Genomic DNA, 27,884 nt, shown 5'->3' with positions numbered 1-27,884 from the left:
AGGTCCTCTTGTGGTGTCTGCTAAGGAAGCAGAGGCCCAATCTTGTAAAGCACAGGCAGTCTTATCTTCCTTTGGTGTTAAAGGAAGACCCTCATGGTCTCTCTGAGAGTTCTACTGTTAGCTATATAGAAAGTGTGTGCTCTTAGAGCCCCATTTGCAGGAGCCACATGCTTTCAAACTACTCTGGAATCTGTGTAGCCACTTTTCTAGCTGCTGTCTCTGGCACCAGACTTACTGATGTCTGGATTGGCAGCTTTGCCACCCACTTACAGAAGTGGGACCCTACTTCCAGCTGTCTGTGCTGGTGCCCTCTGCAATATTCCAGTTATGTAAGTGCACATTTGCAACACTATGGGCACCCTGATTTGCCTGTACTTGTAATACTCCTCATGGAAGAAAAACAGATTTTGAACATGTTCGTGACACAACAGGTTTTATTTTTAAGCCCTAGAAGAAATACACAGATTTCTGTATTTATGGATCTGAAACGGAATAGTTGTCTACATGAACAGAACTTGCTTAATTGCAGCATTTAGTAGTAACTTAACCTATTTTAAATTGCTTATCTTCTTTTTCTCTACCTTTTCTCTTACATATGTACTCTTCCGCAGAGCACATAGTGTCTGATCTCTCCCAGAACCTTGTTTCTGTATCTGGTGTCTACTTCCTTGTACTGCTGGTTAAAAAAACAAACAACAAACACCTTTATTCTATATCCTGAAGTTTCCCTTGGTATATGGTACCATTTATAGTGTAGAAATTCTTATTGGATGACTTTCCTTGTCTTTCGTACAATCAGGCTTAGGATGTCAGTGTGGGGATAGAAAGTCAACTTTCAGTCCAAATAATCTGCCATGTGCATAGAAGATTGTTGAGGATTTACCATCATTCCTGTTATTCTTGTGCCATCCTTTGTATTTAAACTCACTCTGAAATGAAAATGACAACAGAGAGGACAAGTTCCATGTTCAACATAAAGTATTTGCTCTGGCAGAATTGATAATATCAGGCTGCACACAGAAAATAGGTGCAGGTAACTCCCTAAATTGTTGAACTGGCAGACACTGTCTTGCAGTATCAAATCCTAAAACACTGAAAGATTAATTATATGGATGATGTACAAACATGGGACTGAGCTGGGTGCACAAGCAATAGTTAAATGCACATTTTTGCTGAACCTAGCACAGAAACATACTGAATCTGTCTACAGTGTTGGGTGTTTGCAGCACAGAAATGCGGCTTTTCAGCTGAAAAAATGCCCTTGCAGTTGTAAAGCTATGGGAGCATTCCTGCTGAATACAGATATACATCCATGCATGCTTTGAATTGCTTTAGTATAGTACTGTGAATATGCTACTTCATTTATGATGTTTTATGTAAAATATTTCTAATAATGTCAAGGACAAAGGACCAACACAGGAAATTGCTATCAAAGGGAGATCCTGTATATCTGTTCTTAAAATTTTGTGTTCCCCAAAATTAACCTCTGCCAACTTTAATCACATATATCACACATTTTAGAAAAAAGGTTGAGCAACAGGTGAGCATTGAAAGTATGCAGCCATAACTCTCGTGACAGCAGTTTTTCATTAATTTTTAGTGTGCTTATTCAAATGTGTCCTCTATTATGTGTTCTTTCTGGGTTTTTTTGTTTTGTTTTGTTTTGTGTGCTTTTGTTTGTTTTTTTTTCTTTTGCATTTTAAAATAATTGAATTCTTGCTATTGAGTACCTCTCCTGCTCTGTCTGTCTTGAGGTGCTTCAGTGCTGTCTGTCTTGGATAAGCCGACATTAGGTGCTCTGATGCAGCCGAATAAGCAGCATGATGTTCTGAATATATCCTTTCTGGGTACTTGTTGTTTATTTTTTCTAAACATCAGAATAGGGCATAAGCTCACGGCCCACATAGGCCCACAACCCAAACCACTGGGTTTGCCTGGATTCAGACTTTTTTTTTTTTTTAAGAAATAGAAAAATAACAAGGGGTGGTTGCACACCAAGTGTGCGTTGACAGTCACTGCAATGCTGTGAGCACAAACGTCGTGTGCTAAAAGGATTTTGGAGTAGGATCGACACCTTCCACTGTAGTAGACTCTGAGGGTGCAGCTAAACTGTATATAATCTGCAGTCACCCACACCAAGTCATGGACATGATGAAGGAATTGTTGGGGAACTGTGGGGAAATATCTCTTTGGGATAAATTATTTTCAGAGACCTTCATTTATAAAAGAAAGATGAATCCTGTGTATCCTGTATGTCTCCTTTCAGAAACCTGCATGCTGGGACTTGCAATCCTTGCAGGCTATAGCTCTGAATTAAAGATGTAGCTAGCTGACATCTGCTCTGTTTAATATGAAGTAGACTTCTGGCAGGTTGCTGATGCCATCCTCAATTTGTTGCCCCCAATCTAAAGAGAAGAGTTGCCAGAGTGGGAAGTAATCATGTTGGGCTCTGTGGGAACTGTTCATTACTTTGACCACTGCTGGTCACACTTAATAAGATCCTGTCCTTGATATCTGTAGGAAAGAACAGATTTTGCAAGATCAGGACATCATTAGAGAAGTTTTTAACTCCCCTCAAAGCACAAACAGAGCTCATTTATGCTAATTGGATTGTAAAATCAAAATGTCTTCTTTATTAGCGATGTTCCAAAGGAACTTCCAGCTCTTTCACAGTGTCAAGCCTCGATCCTGCTATTTTCTTTTCTATCAGGAAAGGATGCAGGGGGTCTTCCTCTGTACACCAGTTGCACAATGAACATTTGCTTTTCTGCCCTTCCATCCACGAGCAGAAAGTTTGGGGACAAAGCTAATAACAACAGAATGAATTCAGAAGTACGCACCAACTGCGCTGTGTGGCTCCTACAACTGAAAGTAGCTACCAACCCGTTTTTGCCATCTGATTTGAGGAGGTGTGGGATTGCCTTGCCTGCTGAGTGGAGCAGTAGAGGTAATTAGATAAATATTCATCAGCAATCTTCCCAGTGGAAGTTGTTCTAATGGTGAATGTTGCAACCATCATTTCCTTCCTTGTGGAGGAAGGGACAGTACACCTTTTGGAGCCTGACATGGATATTTCTGCTTCTGCTGCAGTGAGTCTGTTACTGGTTTGACAGATCAGAGGATGTAACCTTCTTTCCATAGCAGTTTCACGACTGGATTGAGTACAGCCTCCACAAGCAAAGAGCATAAGAATGTTCTGAAGGCATTTGTGGCGCTGATTTTTTAGATAAGAACAGCTGCCCATTAAGAGGGGCAATCATCTGCAAGAGACTGACTACTGGATCAGCTTTGGAGCACAACGAAAGTACAAGGAATGCAAAGTTCAAAGCAAAAAACAGGGAATTACAAACCACAGGTGTTAACTGCCTTCCCTCCTGTCACACCACAGTGCTGTCCTAAAGTGGGAGTCCTGATCTGATGTGTGAAATACATATTTCAGTGCTTTCCATCTTTTTGTGTTAATTCATACTGCCTTGTGCCAGGAAATCCATGTTATTATTATTATCTTTTTCTTTGTGGGCAGCTGAAAATGCTGCCATCAAGGCACTTGGAAATGAACCTGATCTTTTTGATGAGAATATAAAAACAATAACAACTCATCATCTCCACTGCACAGCTAGGGGTGAGGAAGGCCTGTGCACTTCCTTTATGCTAAGTGCACCCTATAACACAGTTATAGCAGTCTATAGCACTTACTATCCAACTTGCAGTGGATCATCCAGCACGACTGACCTTTCAGAACAAGAGAGCAGAATTAGCCGAGTGATGGCGTAGTTCCTGCTTTGTTTCCTAACTCTGGCAGCAATCACCTCGCCGTGTGTCCGTGCCTCACTGTAAGGAAACAGTTCTGAAGCTGCTGCTGCTGGAACTGGAACATGGTGTGCTGTACTATTTGTAGTTTCCTGCTGCTGACATTGGATATGCAGTTGCTATTCCTCTTGCTTCCTCCATGAGCATTAGAATGGATCCAAAAATAATTGGAGGCAGTATGTTCTGATAGAATTTTTTTTTTTTGCATTTGCACAAATTTCCTCTTTAATTTCTGTTGCCAATTTTGATATAGAGCATTTTGAGGCAGTTTCAGCTTCCCTAACTTGGCTCCACTAGGAGGCACAGGAATGCTCCCCTAATCAGTGTGGCAAGAGAAAGAGTTCTGGCATCTGAATACAGACTTAAAACTCATTTTTAAGGATGAATGTAGGATATTATAACCAAGAAGTTCTTCTTTAACTAAAGAAGGCAAGAAAGCCCCAATGCTCTAAAGGGCAAGAAAGCCTATGCATATAGAAAAAAGAGGGGAAGGCAACGTATATAGGACAAAAAAAAAAAAAAAAAAAAAAAGCAGCTGTTTTATTTACTGCTTTGAACCTCAAGTAGGTTAGGTGCTAAGAGCCTAGCTGTCAGGAAATAATGCAATTACACTGTGCATGAGGTTAACAGACTACTGTGAAGCATCTTTTAGATGTTCATATGTGATTATTATTAAATGAATGTCTTTCTGGCCTGGATAAAATGCTTTAAATAGTCCATGCTTGGCAGAACTTAGGATCTTTGAAAGTATATCGTATGTTAGCCACGTCTCCACATCCATCAGTGCCACATCTCCACATTTCTTGAACACCTCCAGGTATGGTGATTCCACCACCTCCCTGGGCAGCCTGTTTGTCATGGTTTATAATATGTCATCAAAATACTTCTGGTGATGTGGCAGGCAGCTGAGGAGGTCAGTGATAATGTGTGCACAAGTTTCTTTCTGCCACTGATAGAGCTACACTTTGATTCTTGACATCTTCCTGCTGTGTTCCTGCCCCAGCACAGGTCACCCATGATCCCTTAAGTGTGTCCCTGCCCCCATGCCATAGAAGCACCCAACAGAGAGTATCTCCAGCCATCAACAGCTGCCATTTTCTTTCCCAGGTGCTGTGTCCAGGTGTTTCTGTGGCTGACATTTTGATGTGATGATTGAGCTCTGCTGTGTGGTGGTTTTCCCTCCTCCTCCCACCCTGCTGCACAGCCACACATGGGCACAGGCAAGCACGACTGTTAGAAGCCCCTACACCCTGTACAGAGGTGCCAGCTGCATCCCCAGCATTTCATGACTTGTTGGAAGTTAAACATATGATTATCCCACAGCTGTATCTCTGGTCCTTAGACATGGGTACTTCCATAAGGGAAATGCCATGCTTCTGATGCAAAGCACTAAACATCTGCCTGGCTGCTCCGGTTGTAGAGGCAGCTATTTGGAGTCACAGGAACGTCACACACAATGCAGGGAGTAGAACCAGAGCCTATAAAGTCACTCAGCTCATATAGCTTTTTCACCTGAGTTGTGTTTACTAAGTATTTCCCAGAACATTGATACGAAGGTTTCCTCATCTGGGGGACCCACTCTGAATTCCTCATAATTTGTATTGGTTTTTTTTTTCTGTTCATCTGAGTGCTGTTTATTTTTCTCTTTCGATATTACATTTCCTACCCAGTCAGTGCATTAATGTGCACCTAGGCAGTTTCTATTCTGAGGAACAGAAAATTCTTTCCAAGAATGCTTGAGTGTTTGGTGCCTCTTAATGTGATGGAAAGGCACAGTAGTTCTAAAAAGTGATGCAAACGCATGGATGCATGATATACACCCAGATTAGTCATATTTACGTATTCAGTATCTGTAATTTTCTCCCATCTTCAGCAATAAAATTATTGCTTCTCTAGTCAGTGTTATAGGAATCTCATGCCTTAGTTTGTGCATGACTGTGGCTCGGTATCTGTCAGGAGAAAAACACATCACTCTTTTGCTGGTATTTGGTAGGAAAACTCATTGTGAGTGTGTTAGAAATGGTGCTCTGCCATTAGTACAATGCTATTTGTCACATCACACATCTCACTAATTTTCTAGTGGGGATGACAGTTGTGCCTATTGTCTGGAATAGTTCAATGTGCCATAGCTTAAGCTTACAGTACTCTATGAATCACATATACAGATATCCATAATGGAAAAACTGTGTTCATGCAGCATTGAGGTTACACAAATACAGCTGCAGGTCTGAATCTTCAGCTGGTGTAAATTGGCCCCATTGTCAGGATACCAGTTTGCCCTGGCTGTTACTGTTCGGAACATATGTGAAAAAGAAAGATGTGGTGGAAATATTAACTTGTCCTTCACTGCCTGTAAACAAGAGGCAAACACAACTTTGCATTTAGGCCCTGATTTAGCAAAGCGCTTACAAGTGTGCTGAGTGCTATTTTAAACCTTCAGGCATTTTGATTTAATCAAGACTTTTTTTTAATAGAAATTTCATTGATGGAATTTTTTTGGCTGTTTGTTGAAGTAGCTTTCATCAAGAGTTTCATCAGAAATTCTCAAAAAATTACTCTGGACCAGCACAGTCCTGCTAAGGAATAGCCCATTCTTTTAGCAGCCCCTCTTCTCAGTAGCTTTGATTTACTAATGGGCATTAATAGCCCTAATCAACTTCACCTGGGCCTTTCCAAACCCTGCCCATCAGCTAGGAGTCCTATTTCATTTCAGCTTGTTTTCCAGATAAAGGGGGTGGTTTGATGGACTGCAGACTCTTTTACAGTGGAAGACTAACATCTCCCCTCATGTGTGTGATTCTTAGCCTTTTCCAGGTGTACAGGAGACCTGTTGTGATGAAACTGTAAGATCCTTCTTTGGAGTCACTAAGGAATACTTTTGATTGCTTGTCTTTTACCAAGGTAGCTGATGTGAATCTTTACAGGACTATCTCTCTCTGCATCATTATAGGTTGTGTACATATCAGATATATGTTGCCTGGTACCCTTTTTTGTTCAAATACTGGCTAAATTCAATTGGAAAGGATGTGAGGGATGTGACTTGATTTATCTTCAGTTGCACTGTTGTGAATTCACTTAATGACATAAGCATAGACCCTGCAGTTGGAAACTTTGTAAACTCAATACAGTGGTTCTGGCATTTACTGCTCTCTATGTGTGTTATTTCTTTATTTATGTTGTGGAAGCATATGAAAATGAGCTTGCTTAGCCTTAAATGGCCTTAGAATGGAACTTTCCACTTTCTGTTGTAGATTAGTCAATTTAATACTGGCTGAGTAATTTTGAAAATCCAAAATTCATATGAACTCACATATGGATGTTTCTCTAATAACCAGTACAGGCTAATCTCCAGTAGTTTCTCACTTGGATATGAAATTTCTCAGTGGATCACATTCAATAAAGTGGGTTTATTGTTCACAGATATTGATTTGCTAGGCATTTGCCTTGAAAAACTTTACAACGTTTGCAAACTGGAAACAGATCAAAAAGCACTGTTACGGTGGAGTATGTTATTTGTTTTTTTGCGTGGCATGTAATTAATCTGTCACTTACTCAAATACAGACACTCTTATTTTTAATTTTTTAAGATCAGTGACATGTTTTTTTTCTTTGTTAGCAGCATATGGAAGCATAGTGTGAGAATATTTTTATGCCTGTTGCTTTACATGTGAGACTAACTGGAGTTTATTAACTCTGCTTGTATTTCTTTCTGAGTGGTTTTGAATTTGCTCTTCTGATTTGGAACATAGCTTGAGCTGTTCTCAAGTTGTTGAATTGTATTTTGACAACACTTATGTAGGAGGTGATCAAGAATAAAAGCCAGGCAATGCAGGAAGTACTGATGTTGATTCAGTAGCTGTTGATGTTCTTTTCTAAAACTGAGGTCAGAAGCACTGCACAGGTAAGCCTAGATGGCACCAACTGGACTATTTCTGTTGGAAAAAAAATTAACATCCTATTAGTACCTTACCTTGCATCAGAAGATGGCCATCAACTAGAACAAATGTTGTGAGATGTGTAACTTCCGAGGAAAGGCTAAAAGAGTGGGATTTGTTCACTCTATTTATAGTGAAGAAAAACAGGGAAGAATACTGCCCTTCCTTGTTCACAATAGAAAAGGTTTAATCTGTGGGAGGAGAATTTTTAAATTTAAAGGCCAATGTTGACGTAAAAACAAGCATGTATGAACTACTCTTGAGTCTGAGAGCATTCAAAGAGCTCAGTAATGGAGGCAGAATGTTTCTGATTCGCTTTCTTACCAGGGGAGCTGAGGTGGGATGCTTCGCTCATTTTTTTTTTTTTTTTCCACGTTTTTTTCTACAGTGAGCTCCGTCAAAAGCTGGAGAGCAGAGGTTATTATTTGAAACATAATAAATCTCATTTTATGGGAGGTAGGGCAGGGCAGCACACAATCTGCAGACATGCTGTTTGGTATTCGTGTGTTTCTTCTATGTTCCCAAACAGCTGTTCTTACACTGTTCTCACTAGCCTGCCAGATGTTACAAATCCAGGGAAAGTATGCGGTCCCCTTCTTTCTCCATAGGACTTGCTCTTGACCAGCTGGAGACCTGCTGTTTGTCTAACGCTTAACCTGGATTTTCTAGTAACTCGTCAACCTGATGGCAAAAAGTGAGGTTAAGAATTCATTGTTGCCAGCACAACTGAAGCTAGAGTTAAAATGTGGTATCTGACTCTCAGGAGAAGTGGCCGTGAGACTATGTGTAATACTTACTGGTGCATGTATAATCATTAACGACAGTTGGGATAGATGCTTTAGTAAAGCTTTAGAAGATGATCCTCTGGACCATTCTTGGCTCTTCTGACTCTAATAATTGAGTTAAATGTAGGGTGGTATTCTTTTTAGTGCTTAATGTTTGTTGGCATATGTATTCTCTTTCCTTTATATACTGTTAGAGACAGGGATTGCAAGAGATAATCACACAGAAGTTTATCTTCTGTTTTAAGTGTGCTTAAGTCCTGCTCTCAGCTAGGCAGTCACTAGCTTAATGGGTCTCCAGGTTATCTACAGCAGTGTAGAGAAGTGCCAAGCAGGGAGACATTGAGTACTGCTGGTATGCAGGTCTTAAGTGATCCTGTTTAGTGTGAATTCATGACTGTAGAAATGATTAGCAGACTTAAGAGAAGAATTAGCTTACTGGCAATCTGTACCGCTCCAACTAGGAAGCAAGTCATAGAATTGTTTGAGTTGAAAAGGACCTTTATAGGCCATCAAGTCTATCCCCTGCAAGGAACAGGGACACCTACACCTGGATCAGGTGCTCGGAGACTGGTTAAAGAATAACTAAAGATTTATTAATTTTATAATGATTAATTGGTGGGGTTTGTAAGAACCCTTTTTAAATGAATGGGTTGAAATTAATTGTTTATAATGCTGTTTAGCAACATTATAATGACATGGAAAACATGAGGTAGCTGAGACACCGTGTCTGGTCTAAACTGATCTCTCAGGGCACATTCTCTGGATTCTGCTGTTTACTGCATTAAAAATGTATTCTTTTGACAGGGAAACTAACTTGTCAAAGGATGTTGAATGTTTTTCCAGGAGCCCTTTAGGCCCTTGATACTAGAGCAATCTTTGCAGAGTTGAGTAAAACAGCAGTTGTTGGGTCTTTGCCACACTCACATTCTTAATGGTGTGCTTTAATTAAGCAAACTGACCAACTCATTTCAGGAACACAGGAAGCATCAATGTTTTTCATGTGGAAAACAAGTTTAACTAGAAAGCTTTCAGGAAATATTGCTGGTAATATGGGCAGGTCAAACAGTGTTGTCAGGCCTTTCTATTGAACCCACCAGCCACACATTAGCAGCTCTCATAACTTTACTGCGAGTCACACAGCATCTGGTATATTCACAGAAGCCTCCGCTTCCAATTTTATTATCATGAGAAACTTTTTATTTTGGTCCATTTGTAGCCTTTATGGTTAAAGAGAAAAGTTTGAAAACACAATTTTTAGATCTCACAAGCAAACAACCTCATTATTTGCTTATTTAAATCCCATGTTTGTTAAGTAAATCCTGTGGTCTGTGGGACTGTGTGGTACTTATTCCTGTGCATCTTTGATTAGGAGAGTGAAAGAACAAAGTTTTCCTTGTTGCTATAGATGAACAATAAAGAAAACCCAAACCATTCTTAAAGATACTTTAAAAATGTATACAATTCGGTGAGCATTAAACAGAAATGCTTGAGAAGTCTCTGAACAAGCCCTGGCAACAAAACCAACAGTCAAATCAAAGTAGTACCATGCCCAGGCTGTTCTGGTTTTGGGCAGCAGACTTATATTTCCACACAGCACTGGCCTAAGCCATGTAGAGGTACCAATTTATCTTGAAATTATTTGGATATTTAAGATAGTGATGTACTGCATAAGGTAGATGTGCCTGCAGTTTTGCAAAGCCATAACTAGTGCTTAAAGTAAGAGTGATGGTGGAGACTGCTTATCATTTAGTGTTTTTACTGAGCAAAGAATCATTAACCTTACTTTAGAGTGTTATGAATCTGCCTTTTTTTTTTTTTTTTTTTTTTTTTTTTTTTTTTTTTTTTTTTTTCTGCACTCATTCCTGGTTATGTTGATGGTTGTCTTCCTGCTTCAAACCACATGAAGCAACTTTTGGTCTCTGAGCTTTCAAGTCAGAGAAGTTTGCAGCAATTAAAGGGAGAGACTCCAGACAACATTGATGGGGGGATAGTTTGCTATAGACATAGGCTGGCTGAAAACAAGGTGTTTTTTTCTTTTTTTTTTTTTCTTTGAAGAATATGATAGAAAGATTCAAGGTCTAAACTGACAACTCTTCCAAAATCTGCTGCTGTCCATGAATAGAAGTTTTAAAAACGTACCCTTTTGAAAGGTGATATGACATTATTGGTAATGCATTGGCACAGGCTGCCCAGGGAGGTGGTGGAGTCACCATCCCTGGAGGTGGACCGTGGAGATGTGACACTGAGGGATGTGGTCAGTGGCCATGGTGGGGATGGGTTGATGGCTGGTCTTGATAGTCTTCATGATCTCTTCTAACCTTAATGATTCTATGATCTTTGTGCATTGCTCAAAATTCATGAAGGCTATCCTTTCAACTGATAGTGTGTATTTCAGTTGACTAAAGTAGACAAAATGATTAATCTTCTTTTAGATTTTGTTGTTTTTTCCTTTATAATCTATTATTGCACTTTAAAGGGTAGAGGCATGGTTTAAAATAACCTATATTCTCATCCAATAATATATGTATAGATTAGATGGAGGAAATGCTTCTTATCCACAGAATAATAGATACTTAGTTTAAATTACTTGTTCTAAAAAGTTCCCAATTTGGCCTCACTAAGCATAAAATATTAGATTTACTGTTTGTTTTCAGTGGATTGCTGCCAATTTCCTTCTTCCTGTACATCTTTAGATTGTTAAAAACATTAAGAAATATTCAGATTGAATGCATATCTACTTACAAAAAGTCTGTTTCTAAATAGAGATTTAAAGTCTTGTTTGGACATAAATTCCTTAGCAGCACAGTTCTTGCTTTAGGTAGCTCTTCAGGTTATAGTAGGGTGTTTCATTCTGTTTAATTGGCAATAACATTTGAAACTGCTGAACTCATCCTTGCATAAAATCTTATTTACGCTGTCAGAAAGAAAAGTGTGGTAGGCTTCATCTTTATCATCTCCATTACAAAACAGAAAATGGATAAGCCAAGATGTTGGTTTGATCTTGCATCATTGTAACTTGAATCAAATTTGTTCTTTAAGAAAACTCATAAATGTGAAATTTGAGATTGTGTAAACTCTGTAGTTTCAAGTGTATTTTCATAAATAAAAGTTTAAGAAGTCAGGCATAAGTGACAGGTTTTTTAGGACCATGTCATTACAGTGTGTCCAGTGATGCTGGAGTGCTTGCAATGTTTATTTTCTTCCTAATGAACGGGATAATCAGTATTATTGCTGCAAATTCCCTGCACAGAGCAATACACTGCTGTGCTGAATCGAGTGCTGAGCGCAAAATGCTGAGTTTATTGCAGGAGTCTAAGGTGACCCATGCAGGCCTTTTCTCTGTTCTTGGGATCACCTTCTCTTTAGGGAAAAGATAATGGACCCTGAGAAGCTATTGCAATGTGCAGTGCCAGAGCAGTGCTCTTCAGCTGTCAGAGGTCAAAATCTGTTCTTCAGTGCTGAAGCAAAAAACAGTTACTGACTGGAGAATGCAATGATGCTATAACAAAGATGTAGACTGATCCTTTGATGGCTGCTTAAAAAATGTATCTCTTACCTTTTCACCTGAAGGCTCTCTTTAACATCTGAGACTGTATTGGCCAGACCTCCACTGCCTCTACAGTAATGAATTTTAATTCATTAGTAAGCAGTGTGGGGAGGGTTTGTTTGTTTGTTTTTTAACTGTGACAGAGTTCTTATCAATGGACATGTCACTGGTTTTCTGGGATGGAGATGGAGGCAAAGTTTTCTGGGATGGAGATGAGTGAATGAAATTTGAAGGGATTTTGTAACAGAAAATGTTTGTTACAAGATTATAATGCCTGTACAGCTTTAGTAAGGCATAAAGAATGACAGGTTCCTACTTGGAAAATGTTTAATCTCAACTCAGAAGAAGCCAAAGCACAAAAACACCATTTCCAGGCTGACTTGTGACAACTTATAACTAATGAACATGCAAGTGATAGAAGTGTTACATTGAAGTGCTACAAAATAAGGAATGAGTTTCATCAGCTTTATTAAACATATTTCTATCTGAAGTACTGAACTACCCATTTTGCTTGGAAATACATTTGGAAGTGGAAGAAGTTGAAATGTGTACTCTTTATAGATATTAATAAAATACATTTTTTCCTCTTCATCCCAAAAATAATAAGTGGAAGATAGAGTGCTTTTTGGCACTAGAACTGGAAAGATCTAGGAAATAAAAGAGTAGGAAGTCAACTTGCTATTTGGATACAACATTTGGAAAATTTTATGTATAGACTAAAGAAAATGGGGTGAGAAAATCTCATCAATATTATTTATGACATTTTTGGTCCATTTCTGGATTTAAGGTTCTTTATGAACTGTTAAGAGCCTTGGTAAATGAAGCAACCTCTGATTTAGGTCCCTCTGCTGCCATCTTTTTATATATACAATTACTATTATGTATAAGAAAAGACTACTGCATCAGTTTACTTAGGAACATGCTTTATGAATTATGCTTCCTGACCTATCATTTTGTTCTTATCATGACAACTTAAGTGTGGCCATTGCTTGAGAAGCTTATCTTGGTAAGGAACGTTTCTGAAGGGATAGGCAAGTAAGGGGAGTCAGTGGGGTGGTCCTCAATGTTAAGGAGTGTTGTGATGTTGTAGAGCTCAGTGCTGGGAATAATGTTGCTCTTCTCTGGACATGCTCCAGCACCTCAATAGTTGGCTCCCTGTTTAATATCCTTATTGATGATCTGGATGAGGGGGACTGAGTGCAACTTCAGAATGAGGCCAGCTGTATGAGGTTCAACAAGACTAAGCGCTGTGCCCTGCACTTTGGTCGTAGCAACCCCATGTAATGCTGCAGGCTTGGGGCAGAGTGGCTGGGAGGCTGTGTGGTGGAAAAGTATTTGTGGTTGTTAATTAACAGCCAGCTGAACGTGAGCCAGCTGTGTGCCCAGGTGGCCAAGAAGGTCAGCAGCATCCTGACTTGTATCAGCAATAGTGCAGCCAGCAGGAGCAGAGAGGTGATCACTTGGCAGTGGTGGGGCCACACCTTGAGTATTGCGTTTGGTTTGGGATCACTCACAACACAAAGGTATTGAGGTGCTGGAGCATGTCCAGAGAAGAGCAACAAAGCTGGTGAAGGATCTGGAGCGCAAGTTTCATGAGGAGTGGTTGAGGGTACTTGGATTTTTCAGTCTGGGGACGAGGGGACACAGAGGAGACCTTATCTGTGGCCAAGGTATCTTATCTGACCTGATCTGTGATAAGGTCTCCCTCTACAATGAAAGGAGATTGTAGTGAGGTGGGGTTTGGCCACAGGTAACAATGATAGAATGAGAGGTGATGGCCTCAAATTGCACTAGGTGAGATTCATGTTAAATACTAGGAAAATTTTTTTCTCAGAAAGAGTGGTAATGCGGGCTGGCTGGGGGGGGGGGGGGGGGGGTAGGTGGAGAAACCATCCCTGGAGATATTCAAGAAACTTGTAGATGTGACACTGCAGGACATGGTTAGTGGGCAGAGTGGAGATGAGCTGACAATTTGTCTAGATGAGCTTACAGGTCTTTTCCAACCTTTATGATTCTATGAAGCAAAATATAGAAAAGTTGCTGAGGATTTTTTGTCCATGTTACATATAAATCTGTCTGAGAACTGTGAGGTTTTATATTCTGCACAGTCTAAAATTTTTTTCATCCCTCTCTAATACTTTTTTTTTCTGTCCTGTGTGAATATTTCTAGATGTTTGACTGGATCAGCCACAACAAAGAATTGTTCCTACAGAGTCACACGGAGATTGGTGTGAGCTACCAACATGCCCTTGACCTGCAGACGCAGCACAATCACTTTGCCATGAATTCAATGGTGAGTTTGGAGGCATACTGTGATCTAATGGGTCTGTGTGTGTGATTGAGGTGAGTGTGTAGTGTGTGAGGCTGCCTTCATTTCAAAGTGCAAGGAACCCGTGAGAAGTGGAGAAAAGTCAGGCTGTGCTGTGGCAGCAGCCCTCTTTCTGGGAAGCAGTTTTGCTCTGTCCACCCAGATACTGATATGATTATTTCCTTGACTTAAGATCAGCATGTCTTTTACATTTTGGAGAGCAAATACCATTATTTTCTAAGTTTGTGACATTTCTTTGACTGGTTATTGATGATATGTGTGTAGTCCTTGAATAATTTATGCTTTTTCTTCCACACCCTGGTAAGGTACTTCTCGAAACCTTGAAAAAGGCACTAATCAAGCTGTCAGTTGTGGCCACAGCGAGATTTTGGCTTTTTCAATAGTTAATTAGTTTGTTCAATTCCATTTACTTTACTATGGGTTTTTTTTTTTTAATTGTTACTATTTAAAAAAGAAAAAAAAAAAGTATAATTATCCATTGAAAAGTGCTTTGCTCTCTTTCTTATTCTTACCTTGCATGAAACATTTATTCTGGACAAAGCATATTGATGTTTTGATTGTTGTGATGGGTTAGAAAAATGAACACAGGCATCCTGCTTCAATCATACAATGCAGAGATAAGCCCACTTCAAATGCTGTCACTACACAAAAGCTCATCCTGACTCAGCCAACTGCTTCATACTGTGCGTGGTCTGACTATAGTTACACTGGGGATGAGGCCTCGAAGGTGGGGGTTGGTGTTTAAATTTGTGGTTTACATCACTAGAGAGTCACACCTGACTATTTTACCAAAGGTTAAGGTGTTCTCTGAACTGTGAAAAAGAGATCCTGACCACCCAATGTTGTTAAACTGCCCACTCCTTTCATAAAGGCGTGTTAACCCTTTTCCTCTGACTATATTTCTGCTCAGGTAATTAAATTTTCTGACCTAAATTCTACCCACCACTTCCACCTATCTGTTCCTCACTAAGCCCTGTGAGAAATGTTTATAATATGTCTATTAATATGTTTATTGTGATTATAATTGAAATGAGCACTGAAAAAATTAGGCTCTAGGCACTTTATAAGCTTACCATCACATTGCCATCCAGCAAAATGTAGAATAGCATGGCTTCTGTATAGCACTGCTGTTTGCAGAATCCTAACAAATAAGTTTGTCCTGGAGATTAATACATTAAAAGTCATTTGGATTATGATAGATATAAACTCAGTCGTAATCCTTCAGAAGGCATTGTCAGAAGAGTCAAGCTGAAAGACCTCCCTTTGTCCTTTTGTGGTGCTGCCTGGCATTATTTTCTAAAAATAACTGGCAATTGAACTTGGAAAGAGGTTATTAATGTTTATAGAAAATTAATGAATGACAGGGAGGGTGCCACCTAATGGAAGAAAAACAAAGTTTCTCCATTCTTCTGTCAGTCTCCAAATGAACTTTTGGGAATGAAAAATGCCAGAAGGTGTGGCATTTTCAAAGATCCTTGGGAACCTGCTGAGCATAGGGAACTCTCAGTGGCTCTGGCTCCTAGCAGTGCCCTCTCACCACTGCCCAACTTCTGTATCATAGAGCTGCCCAGAAACCTTTTCTGCTGTGGGGGAATAGTGGGACAGGTGTCATAACTCCCATTTTGCTCCATCTCTGATGTAAACTGCATAAATGTTTAATCGTGGGGTTTCATGTGGTTAGCATGAGTGATACTGCAAAGAGGATTGTCTTCTTCATCTCTAACACACACAACACTTATGTGGAAGGGCATCAGTACTGAACACATTCAACTTTCACCCTCTAAAGTTAAGTGAGGGATGACACTCCATTCTGGACTAATTAAATGAGCTGAAATATATGAGTGTGTGCAAGAACCCCTTGCTGAAGGACCTGTACGTCAGTGATGCGTCTGCCCAGTGGCCTTTCCAGAGGGGATTTCAATTCCCAGGTTGCATAGGCTGGCTGGTGAAAGGGGTTTTACAGCATGGTGACATTGGCTTGTGGCATTAAAGAGGGCTGTAGTCTTGCTGAAGGCTGGGCATCCTGCTTCTGGAATAGCAGACATGAGGGTGACTATATCAGTCTGGGTAATGACCTTAAGCTTCAGCTACTTGAACTAACCTGGAGCTGCTGGTCTCATGTCACTGTAGTTCTGCTGTCAACAGTGATACTGGTCTTTAAATTAAGTTACTTGCTTTAAAAAAACAAGAGCAATTTTTGTTATCCCCAAGAATCAGTATTGTGAACGTGAGTATGTTAGCATGCAGAAAACATCAGTTTGCTGCATAAGGGTGTTGGGCTGCATACTAGTCATCCTGACTGACAGAAAGAATACAGGAAGACCAAGAAGAGATTGAAATTAAAGCAACCCTTTCCTGGCCACAGCTCAGCTCCTGTGACAGGCAGTATCTGTGTCTCTTGGCAAGCATGGGAACTTTGTGAGCATATAGGAAGACAAAATGTAGTAAGGATGAAGCCTTTGTGGTAGTTCACAACAAGAGCCAGCCATGGTCAACAACAAAGTTGGGACTGAGACTTACTTGAGCAAAGCAAATACAGAGGAAGTTGGGTGGTGATTCCGGAGGATAGTGGTAGGACCTTATATGCCCCAAGCCTACCCAACAATATGAGCTGTACTTTGATGGGGAAGTGAGGCTGGAAATATGCATCAGGTCTGTCTGATGCATAATGCCACTGGAAGACTGGAGAATCTTGCTGGTGAGCAAGAAAACTTTAGGAAAGAATGACCACAGGTAGCCAAAATTTTTTAAGGCAAGATTTTTTTATTTTTTTATTTTTTTATTTTATTTTTTACCATACACAGCTTTTTGAAAGGAAATTAGTAGCAGTGATGTTACAAATACGTAATCATGCAATTGCTACTACAAAACTTTCATGCAACTATCTTTCTTGGTTCAGTTGTTGTGCCGCTGTTTGATCTCTGCTAGAGACTGTCAGATAATGACTAATGTGTATGTGCCTATTTAATGATATTTATAGGGCATTAAGAGGCACTTTGGTCACTCTGTGAAGTGTGCAGATCTCTGCCTTGCAGTGTCTGTTTCTAAAAGCTCTGCACCTGATGTGTTTGTGTACACTGCTTTCATGCATCTAGAAGCTTCTTGCATTAAATTACCCACTGATAAACACTTGTTAATTTAAGGATTAGGATTAAATAACAATGCAGAATATGTGAGATAGAAAACTGTAGCTGTGGAGAATTTAATACTAAGCATGTATTCATTTGCATTTGCAATTATTTCTCAGTCTCTTTCTTTCTGCAAAGAGAAAATGCCAGAAATCCTTTCCTGTTCCATTACTATAAATGGTAACGTAGGTAGTTGTATCCCTCACAACTCTTTGCCATCCCAGATGTGATAAACTGATCCACCCAAGTCTGAAAAATTGTCAGTGGGTTTTAATAGACACAAACATTCAAACCTGATGAACTTTTGAGCTTTCTCATGCTAATTACAGTACTCAAATATTTAGCTACTGTGCTCAAGAGCCAAGATGTGGAGATTGGTTCAAGAACAATGACATTTTAAACGGCACAGCATCTTTTTAAATGTGAGCCTTTTAATTTCCAAGTCTTTAGACTAAAGTAGATTACACGATTCTGGTTTTTTTTTTTTTTTTTTTTTTTCCTGGAGATTTGCTGTATAATTGTAGCTTTGGTAGGAATTTGCTTTATAATTTTGCTGGATCTTTTCTAAGCAGACATGTCAGTCTCAGCATCTGTTAGATTGCAAATAAGTTAGCTATCATGAATCTGAATAACAAGATCTTAAAACACTCTTATTGTGTGAGAGTTTGGATTTTGTGATGTTTTTGTTTTGGTTTTGGCTTTTTTTCCTCAATATATTAAAATCAGTCTCGAGAGAAGACTAGAAGAGGAGCATGTAGATTAGGATGGCTACATGTTTTGTAGGGGGAAAAATGTACAGACTTTAGCAGAAATTGGATCAGATCTTGGATCTTTAAGGTATTTTGTTTTTCTTTCTGTTGGATCTTAATGTTCTTTTGGCCTGTCATAACTAACAGGAGTTACAACGCTTTTCTCAGTTCCTCTGGTGTTATTTGGTCATGTCTTTTGTCACGTGCTCTTCCTTATAGACCCTTACAGGCATTCTGTGACCAAAGCTCCCTTATGGAAAAACAGTTTTACTCTAACCAATAATAATTCTTCCTTTTAAGTGAACAATATGGCATGTGGAATGTGGAAAAGTCGTATATTTGAGGTAATGAACTGTAGTGTGGTATTTTTCTTTCAAATAAAGACCATAGATATTCTTCCTGTAATTCAAGGCAATGCTTGTTTTCACTTCAGTTTCAAGATAAATTATGTTAGTCTTTATCACAGCTGTATAATGTTTATACTGAAGCAATACTACTTCTCATGAAGATGAATATTTGGCTTCACTATTTTGTGAAGAATCTCATCAATCTAGTCAATTTGATTGAGTTACACTGAAGCACCAGAGCTTTTCTCTTACCACTCTGATCACAGCTCTGTACTTGGATAGATGGCATACATATTACTTGTTCTAACTGAGGTTGCTCATATTTCCTTTGCCAGGACTTTTTTTATGCCTGAATCTGTTAACCTCCTTAGAGTGAATTATCACTTTCCGTGGAGCGTACATAAATATGGTGCTGCTCAGTGTTGGCAGTGCTGCCCATCCAGCTGTCGGGGAGTTAGTTGTCTAACACTAGATGGTGATGTATATCATCTTAAGAAAGTCACAATATATTTCATACAAATTACAATTATTTTGTAAAGGCTAATGAGGACTTTTGGAAAAAAAAAATCCTATCATTGATATTAAAAGAACAATATATTTTTGTGTGTAGGCTGAGCTAAAATGCCATCCAACGTTATTCTGCAACATGCTAAATGTAATTGGTCTTCTTATAGAAACTTAAAGGTCTTAAAGATATCTCATGAGATTATTTTATCACTGAAACATTCTGCTTTGGATTTATGTGCTAGGTTCACTTCACAGATGGTTTCTAAACTTGTGGTGTGAGCTTTCTTTTTCTTCCTCAACAATCAAATTTTGCCTTCAATTAATCTGCAGTTCCCCACGTTCACTCAGCCATCGCAGTATGTCAACCGTTTCTCTAGGAAAGGAGATGAACACAGCCAAGTTTCTTGCAAATTTAATGTTTCTTACTGCTCGTTTTTCTTTCCAGAGTGCAAGGTGTTCTCTGTATATGTGTAATAGAAGAAAGCATCACTCCAGCTAGAGTTGAAGGGCTTAATTTAGAGGGAAGGTCTCTCAGCATGCCCTTTAGATGATCAGGTCTGAATTAGTGCTTTGTTTCCCTGTGGGAGATCATTCCACAACTGAATTGCCACTACTGTCTGTGCTTATTGGCAAAGGCTGTCATCCTAACTAGTGTTAGGGACTTGAGTGATGATAACAAACACTGGAAGGAACAGCTATGTTTTAGACATTAATTATAAGAATCAAGGCCTTGTTTAGGCTACAGGAGTGGACTAAGACTTGGTGGACGAAATGAGGTGTTCTACGCTTGAAAGGCATTGCACATGAGAAATACTCATGCATATTATGCTACTGATGCACATGTGAAGGAATCTTTGTTGTTGTTGTGTTGTTTTTTTTTGTCAAATGTTCCTTAGGAGCAAAAAGTCCCCTTTGTTGCCCTAAATTTCACAGTTGAAAGAAATGAAGGAAAAATTAAAATTTAAGATAGTGACTGCTTTTGGAAACTGCAAATAACTGTAAAATAATGTTTTCTCAATGATAAAGAAAAGATTAGCCAAAACTTGGTTTTCCCCTGGTTTCAATACAACAGAATGTCAACTGTAGTGCTTTTGCCCTTGCTTCTAGACATTAATATATTGTTTTCTCATAGTTTACCTACTGTACTTCTGTGTAGCCATAAATCAGTATACCCTTGCATTACTCTTTGGGGCAATTCTCTTCTGTGAAGAAAAACACCAGGAAGGGAAGAAAAAAAAAAAAAAAGAGCTTGGACTTAGGTTATATTTAAAGTGAAACTCTCTATGAACCTGCTAACTGTGGATTTTTCCATCCTAAAGGAAAAATAAAGTCATAGACATTAGTTGCTCTATCTAACTTGCTCTCTTTTAGGATCAAAAGATCCATGTAACTGTAATACAGAAATTCCCCTTCCTTCAGTTTTTAGAGATGAGCAAATCAGAGGGAAAGGAAGTTGTAACTGTGAAATGTGACAGTTAAATTTTGGCATTTTCAATTTTTTGTTCCATTTTACTTGGAATATTACACATTGGCTGATAAAGATGAAAGCGACTTGCTTACAATTTTACTCTATTCCATGATGGGAAAATAAGTGTCTTGCAATTTTTGTGGATTGTGGTCTGTTAAATGTTTTTTGTTGTTTTTCTCCCAAAACTAAATTCTGGAGTGCTTTGAAGCCATATTGGATTTTGTTTCAACCCACAACAGCAATCCAAATCTCCTTCACAATCTTGACTCCATTTTTTCCCAGTAATGGTGACAGTGTTCTGAGATAAGAAATAAAATGTCTGATAGAATGTGCTAATTGAGATTTTTAGCCAAACCTTGGGTTTCTTTGAGACCTTGGACTGATATTGTGTGTCCAAGCCCCGCTTCAGTGTCACTGAATCACTGAGATATGAGAGACAGTGGATGAAAGGGGGTACCTATGTCATAGAGTAGGAGGTATCCACATGGTACTACCAACTGGAACTGTACAGAAGAGCACATCACTTCTGAGTCTGCACTTGGATCCGTTTATCACTCAGGAAGCAACTGAGGAAACTTTGGATTCTCTGTGTCCTGAGCCAGTTCCACTTGGTGCACTGAGAACAGAGGTGACACCCACACAGCTCCTTGCATTCTATTGGAAGTGCGATGGAGTCGGTGGGTTGGTTACAGCACAGGTTGGTACTCTGCCGTTAAAAAGCCTCATCTAGGAAAGTGAAATTTCCTCAGTGAAAATCTTCATCTCTGTGTAAACATATAACAAAGAGACATAAGGATATAGAAATCTCCCTAACTTGAAAAACAGACTCTAGGAACATCTGCCGTATTTAATCTAAGCTTACCTCTACCTTCTACTAGTTAGTTGGTGCATCTATATGCTGTAGCTGCAGAGAAATGAGGAATTCACAGTTTTTCTCCTGTTGGATGATGCCCACTGCATTGCAATACCCAAGATAATTCTGCGGGGGGGGGGGGAGGGGGGAAGAAAAAAAGAGGAAACCTACTATTTTTTACATGTAATCATAACTTATTAATTTCAACTTTTCTTTCTCCTCAAGCATGACAAAGTCCTGTGTCTTTTGTTGGTACAACTCACCCAGAGTTATGCATCTGTACTGTTGCTATGCTGTTTTTCACCACAGTAACTGACCTGATATATTATGAAGTTGTCTCGGCTCAGGATCAGACATGAAGACTTTCCTAAAGAAAGGCTTAAATGTTTTTTAAAGTTGCAGTTAGAGGTGTTTGGATGTTTGACCACCAGCTGCAATCAAATCACAATAATTTTTTAAGTATATGTAAAACTTTAGAATAATTTTGATCAGTTTTCTTCTAACCTTACGGGGGAAAAAATAGTCTTTATTTCTTTAAAATTGATCTGCCAAATGAAAATTTTGAGCAAGATGGTCATTTCCATGGAAACTCATTTTTCTATAGAATATCTTTATGGGCTCTTTTAAATTCTCTATGACTTTTCCGTTTGTTGACACTGCATGTCTATAAAGGATTGTCAGAGTTCTCAAAGGATAGAAAGCAAATATTTCCTTTATAAATATCTGTACTTAGCTTTGAGAAATGTGAAGTAATTCAATAGAAATATGAAGAAGCAATGTGTAAACCCTAACAGATAAGTAGATAGCTAATGAATGGCAATTGATTTTACCTAAATACATAGAGAAACAAACAAACAGAAGAAGAGGAGAAATAACTAAGTGGTAGATAATGGCATAGATATGCAAAATAATTCCCATGGGATGCATTTTTAGTGTGGAAGGTAGTATGCCTGCTAGCTGTGAATATTTAAAAGAATGGTTGATTACTCTCACTGAACTGCTTTGCTTTGCTCCAACTGGTGGTGTTTGGAATTTGTAATGAAGGCAGAGGGTGGTCACGGTTCTTCCTGCTCTTTATTTGTGTGCTTTCTAATTTTCAGAACGCCTATGTCAACATCAATCGGATCATGTCTGTTGCATCCAGACTATCTGAGGCAGGCCATTACGCTTCCCAGCAAATTAAACAAATTTCTACACAGCTGGATCAAGAGTGGAAGAGTTTTGCTGCAGCTCTGGATGAACGCAGCACCATCTTAGCCATGTCTGCTGTCTTTCACCAGAAAGCTGAACAGGTGAGCTACTTTTGTGACTAGCGAAGTGATCTACTGACAACTTCATAACGGTTAAACTTCATAACGGTTATGCTGCAGTTACTACCTGATGGCTTTTGGCTTATTTGCAGTTAAACCTGCTCTTATTGGAGCAGTGTTTCAAAAACAAAAAGCAACGTATTCCTCTCGCCCCCCCCGAAATTAGTATGCATTGCTTGAGTGGATAAGGAAATATTTTCTAGGCCTTAGTGATGAGAGAGAATCTAATGATAACTGAAATGCACTTATGCCATAATGTGCTGCATTATTTCTGTTGCCTAGTTTTCTATAGTGTTGGGGATAAAGGCAGGAATATTATGGTTGGGAAAACAAGTATCAGCATTTATATGTACGTGGATTGTTCTGTAAGTAATACTTCCTATTTATTTCCGTGGAAACTACAATACATACAAGGAGCACAATAATGATATTTGATAGAGCAAATTCTCAGCAACAAACCATTGCATTTTAACTTAGTCACTACCATTAGCTATGCATTTTCACCAGCAATGAAGGAGATGCCATGCCTGCATGCCATGCTTGTAAAAATTTGCACCAGCAGAGGTGATCCACTTTTTTGCAGCTGCTATAATAATGTCATTGCTAGGAAAATGTTACTCACGCAGTCCATATTTCATTGATTTGAACAGATGGAAGTCAGAAGGTGCCAAATCAGGACTGCATGGTGTGTGTGGTACGACAGTCCAGCCAACATTGGCAGTGTGTTCCACAACCTCCTAAATGATATGGGTCCTAGCAATATTGTGCTGCAAGAGAAAGTTTGTCATCTTCTCTGGCCTGACCCTGGAATTTTGAGCCTTTAGCTTAGTCAGTGTCACAATGTAGCTGTCAGAATTGTCCTGGATTCCAGGAAATCTTGAAGGACCATTCCTCCCTTATCCCAAAAGACAGTGCATATCACTTTCCCTGCTGAGGGCTGTGCTTTGAATTTTCTGTTCAATGTGGAATTCACGTCATTGCTCTGTGGACTGCCGTTTTGACTCTGGCTCCTAGTGGTGATACCACATCTCATCACTGGTAATGATGAATCCAGGAAACTGTCACATTCAGCTTTGTATTGGTTCAATAAGTTTTAACAAACTTGCATACAGTGTTCTTTCTGTTTCTGTGTGAGCCTCCTGGTACAAATTGTGCGATCTTTCAGTGTTGCCATTTCTAATGCATTGAAGCTGATACTCAGCTTCATATGCAGTTTTGTGGTCATAAACCACCAAGTCATGCAGATGAGCTGATTGATTTCATTTCATAGTGTGACAGTTGTGCATGGCTGTCCATAACATGGCTTGTATTCCACATCAGTGTCACCACTGCTGAAATGCAGTACCCACTGCCTCAGAATTGTTTCATAATTTCATGACTGTGACAGGTTTAAAATCAGTGAACAGATTTAAAAACAGCTCCACCTATCAGTGATGGTTCAGTTCTCATCCACATGCTGATTGTGTTCATTTCCCATTTAAAAACATGGGTTTGGGAGTTTTTTTCAGTGCTGTTGTGCACTTGTTTTTTCCAAATAGTTTTTTTTTTAAAGCTGCAAAATGGCTGTGCTTGATACTGCTTGCATTTCAAGTGGCTGATTACTTTTAAGCCAGAAATCATGCCTCATGGGTCAGTATATGGGAACTGTTGAATCACAGCTTGAACCACTGATTGAGCACCTGGGGAAAGGACCTGCTCAGTGTTGGGAGCACAGGTGAAGGCAATTCAGTTGTGCGACTCAAAGGGGTCAAGCGTGGTTGCACTTCTCTTAGACCTCATTTAAGGGCTTACTGTCCCTGGATAAGGATCTTTGGTTGGAGATCCCTTCCTTGTGGACTTTTCCCTGAGAGCCCAAATCTTCAGAGCTGGGTGAGCATTCTTTTCCTATTTGTCCCTTTTGCCATTTCACTCTTGTATCACCTTTCCACCGCACTACTTTTCCAACTAGCAAGTTTACTTTTCCAAGTAGCAGTCAGAATACATGTATGGAAATGTTTTGCTTAAACAGTAAAGACTTTCTTTACTATTTGTTTCTTACTGAGGAATTACGCGTTTTTCTTTATTTTTTACTTCTTACTGACAACAGGTCATAACATGGAGCAATTACTCACCCTACCAGGCACCTAATGATGTATGTGCTCACATAAGTGCAGGCACTGATGGGCCCGATATCCTAACAAGATGACTGGTCCAAGTACTTTCATCTCTGTACAGTGGACACTGTAAAGTTTAGGTGCAGACTTCGTATTGATCTTTGTCAGTCACTGTATGTTCATAAAAAGAAAAAAATTATATCCAGTCTATATGCAGAGAGAGAATGGTTAAGATTTATGAATGAATTAGTTATTCTTTGATTTGGTACTTGTTTTCTTTTTTTTTTTTTTTTTTTTTTTAAGAGCAATCCCATGTTTTTCTGAAGTGTCAATCTTATTTGCAATTTATGAGGAGTTGCCAGGGTATTTTGTAGGATGAAAGACAATAAAACAAATAGCTGCACTGAACTGCCTGTCAGTTAGAGGTGAGGTTTTTTGTCATCTTTCTCTTTGAACGCTGTCAAAGTGGATATTTTACCTCAGCCTTAACTTGAAAAAGTCTAGACTAATGTCACTTTCAGCTTTGACTTTTTTTTCCTTCTCTGTGCAATTGAATGGCTGGGTCTGAAAAAAACAGTCCTCCCTTGGCACATCTATAAAAGGAACAGAGGTTTGTGCTGCCTGACGGAGGCAAGTCTCTCATTATTAAGCAGACAGGAGAATTTGCTAATTCTGAACAGCAGTCACTCCTTCCTTCAATAAGAGACAAGTCAGTGAGAGATAAGTGCTGAAGGCTGCAGGCTCAGACTGATGGAAAAAAAGAGAAGTGGGAGTCAGTGTGCCCATTAGCAAGGACTGAGTTGTTGGTCTTGCTTCAGTTACTCTACTAGTATAAACCAATGACTTGTTCTCTAATAACTTAATCATTTGACCTCCGTATAGTATAAGAAGTGAGGCATTTGGGATTTGGTTTATAACCCAGCCTGTGATCTATTGAGCATTCATTCCCAGAGTGATCCCTTATTATTTGGCATCACCAAGGGTTGTGGTGGTTTTTTGTGTTTTTCGTTTTTGTTTTATAATTAAAATCAGGGCTTCCTCTGAATTATTTTACAATAATTAAGGTCTAAATCTCTAAAGCAAAGATGTAGATAAACCCACAGCTTCCCCTGCTGCAGATCAAATCTTGATTTTGCTCCCTTTGTTCTGTTGGTAATGGAAGTCTCAATGCGGATCCAACCAGTTTTCCCACAGCGTGCCTCATACCAGTCTGCTATGCAGATTCTTTCCTTCTCCAGCGCGATAAGCTGCTACCATCTCTTTATTCAGTGCTTCCTACTGATTGAAGTTCCCTGTGATGCCAACAGGAAGCAAGTCTAGTAGGATCATAATCTTTCAGACTTTGGCACACCACAGCCCGCAAGGAAATTGTTGGCTTGGGACAGAGATTTATGAAAAGTTCTCCGATCTCATAATATGCAAGCTGAGCAGGAAATAACTTGTTTTTCAAGGTCTCTTCCTAAAGACCCCACACAGCACACTGCACAGAATACAATTTGTCTGTCTTGGAAGGATGAAAGGCTGAGTCAACTGTGCTGGGAATTGAACCTCACATCTGTCTTTACATGCCTCAGAATCACATTGCTTTCCTGGCTCTCATAGCAGATACATGTGGCATGTTGAATTGAACTTGGCTGAATGAGTTCCTGTACCAAAGCTTGGTTTGTTTCTTTCTTTTCCTCCTTCTCTGCCTGTATGTTTTAGTGCATGCATGCATCTTCCTTAAGTTTTGCAAACATATTTTAAATGTACCTAACTGTTATCAAGAAAATGACAAAGAAGACAAAGAAAATGGGGAGGAAAAAAAAAAAAAAGGAGAGAAAGGAAAGAAAGAAAAGATGAATCTTGCCAAATTAGCTTCCTGCCAAGATTCTTTCAGCATGTGTGCTTGATCAAAAGCTGGTAAACTAAATTCCAAACACTTGCTGTGTCCAGGTGAAGGTACAAGTCAGGGTACTCAGTTAACTGCCCAAATGTCCCTTAACATTGCCTGCTACAAATCTATCTTTTTTTCTTCTTCTCTCACGCTAGCATGAAATACTAGTGCAAAATAGAATCTGCTTGTGCATATTTAGGTATACCTGAGGCTATTCTAAGTTGCAAGGGAATATAGGATAACATGCCTTATCTCAGTGATTTTTGAGAGAACTGTGCTGAGTTACACCAGAAGAGGTTCTGGCCCACTGACTGCCAGGTGGGGGAAGCAGATGTACCAGGTGTCCTCCCTTTCTTGGCTGTGATCTCTGATTGTCTGCTGAATTATTAATAAGGTGCTCACTCTACAGATCCTGTCAGAACGAACAAATTAATATCTTCAATCAACTGAGAGATCTAAATCAATTAATTCTGGGTCAGAGTCTACCCTCAGAAGTGCATAAGCAGAATTACTATTTAAAGGAGTACATGCTGAGTGCGTGCACTAAATATTTATGGTGATTCTCTGAAAATGACCCGTGGCCATTTGTATTATCTTCCTCCCTAGCCGAGGAGACTACTGTGCTCAGCTCTGCCTTGATCCCTCTGAGCGCTCTACTGTTTGAGCAAAGAAAGTGAAAAAGAGAGGAAATCTGAGGGAAAGAAGCAAAGGAGAAGAGTTGACATCTTTAAGATGCAAGGATAACTTTCGGATTATATAAGGAAAGGAAATTTCAGAAACAACATCAGGAAATAAGCAGTTAGTCTCATACCCTGTACCCCTTAAAAAACAAACAAACAAAAAAAAAAACCACAAAAGAACAACGAAACAAAATATAATTATACATATGTGTGTATCAGTAGATATTTTAACCACTGAGGCCTAAGAACAGTTTCATTGCACTCTTTCCATCATCCCTACAGCTCTTCTGCATCCACTTCAGGATGACAAAGACAGGCCAGAGTCTGTTTTTAATTTCTCTGGGACCTGGGAAACCACCCTGCTTAATCTGGAGTTTTCATCCATAGACCTAAGCAGTAAGCGAGGACTGTGCAAAAAACATAAATGAACATGGGCTACAAAATGTCAGAGCTGCATGCTAGAGCTT

General features: G+C 39.3%; 1 protein-coding gene across 1 annotated transcript in view; it reads left to right on the top strand.

The window, feature by feature from the left end:
* KALRN (kalirin RhoGEF kinase) overlaps nucleotides 1–27,884 on the top strand; it is a gene marked incomplete at both ends in the record, with an annotated part of 437,411 nt that overhangs the window by 193,603 nt on the left and 215,924 nt on the right. The window contains 2 exons of the mRNA XM_079539220.1: nucleotides 14,248–14,370; nucleotides 22,559–22,750. Of these exons, the coding sequence (XP_079395346.1) occupies nucleotides 14,248–14,370; nucleotides 22,559–22,750 (315 nt within the window). The remainder of the gene's footprint in view (nucleotides 1–14,247; nucleotides 14,371–22,558; nucleotides 22,751–27,884) is intronic.

This window comes from Tetrao urogallus (genome assembly GCF_951394365.1).
Source record: "Tetrao urogallus genome assembly, chromosome: 8".
Lineage (NCBI taxonomy): Eukaryota > Metazoa > Chordata > Aves > Galliformes > Phasianidae > Tetrao > Tetrao urogallus.
This window is presented reverse-complemented; position numbering and strand designations above follow the sequence as displayed.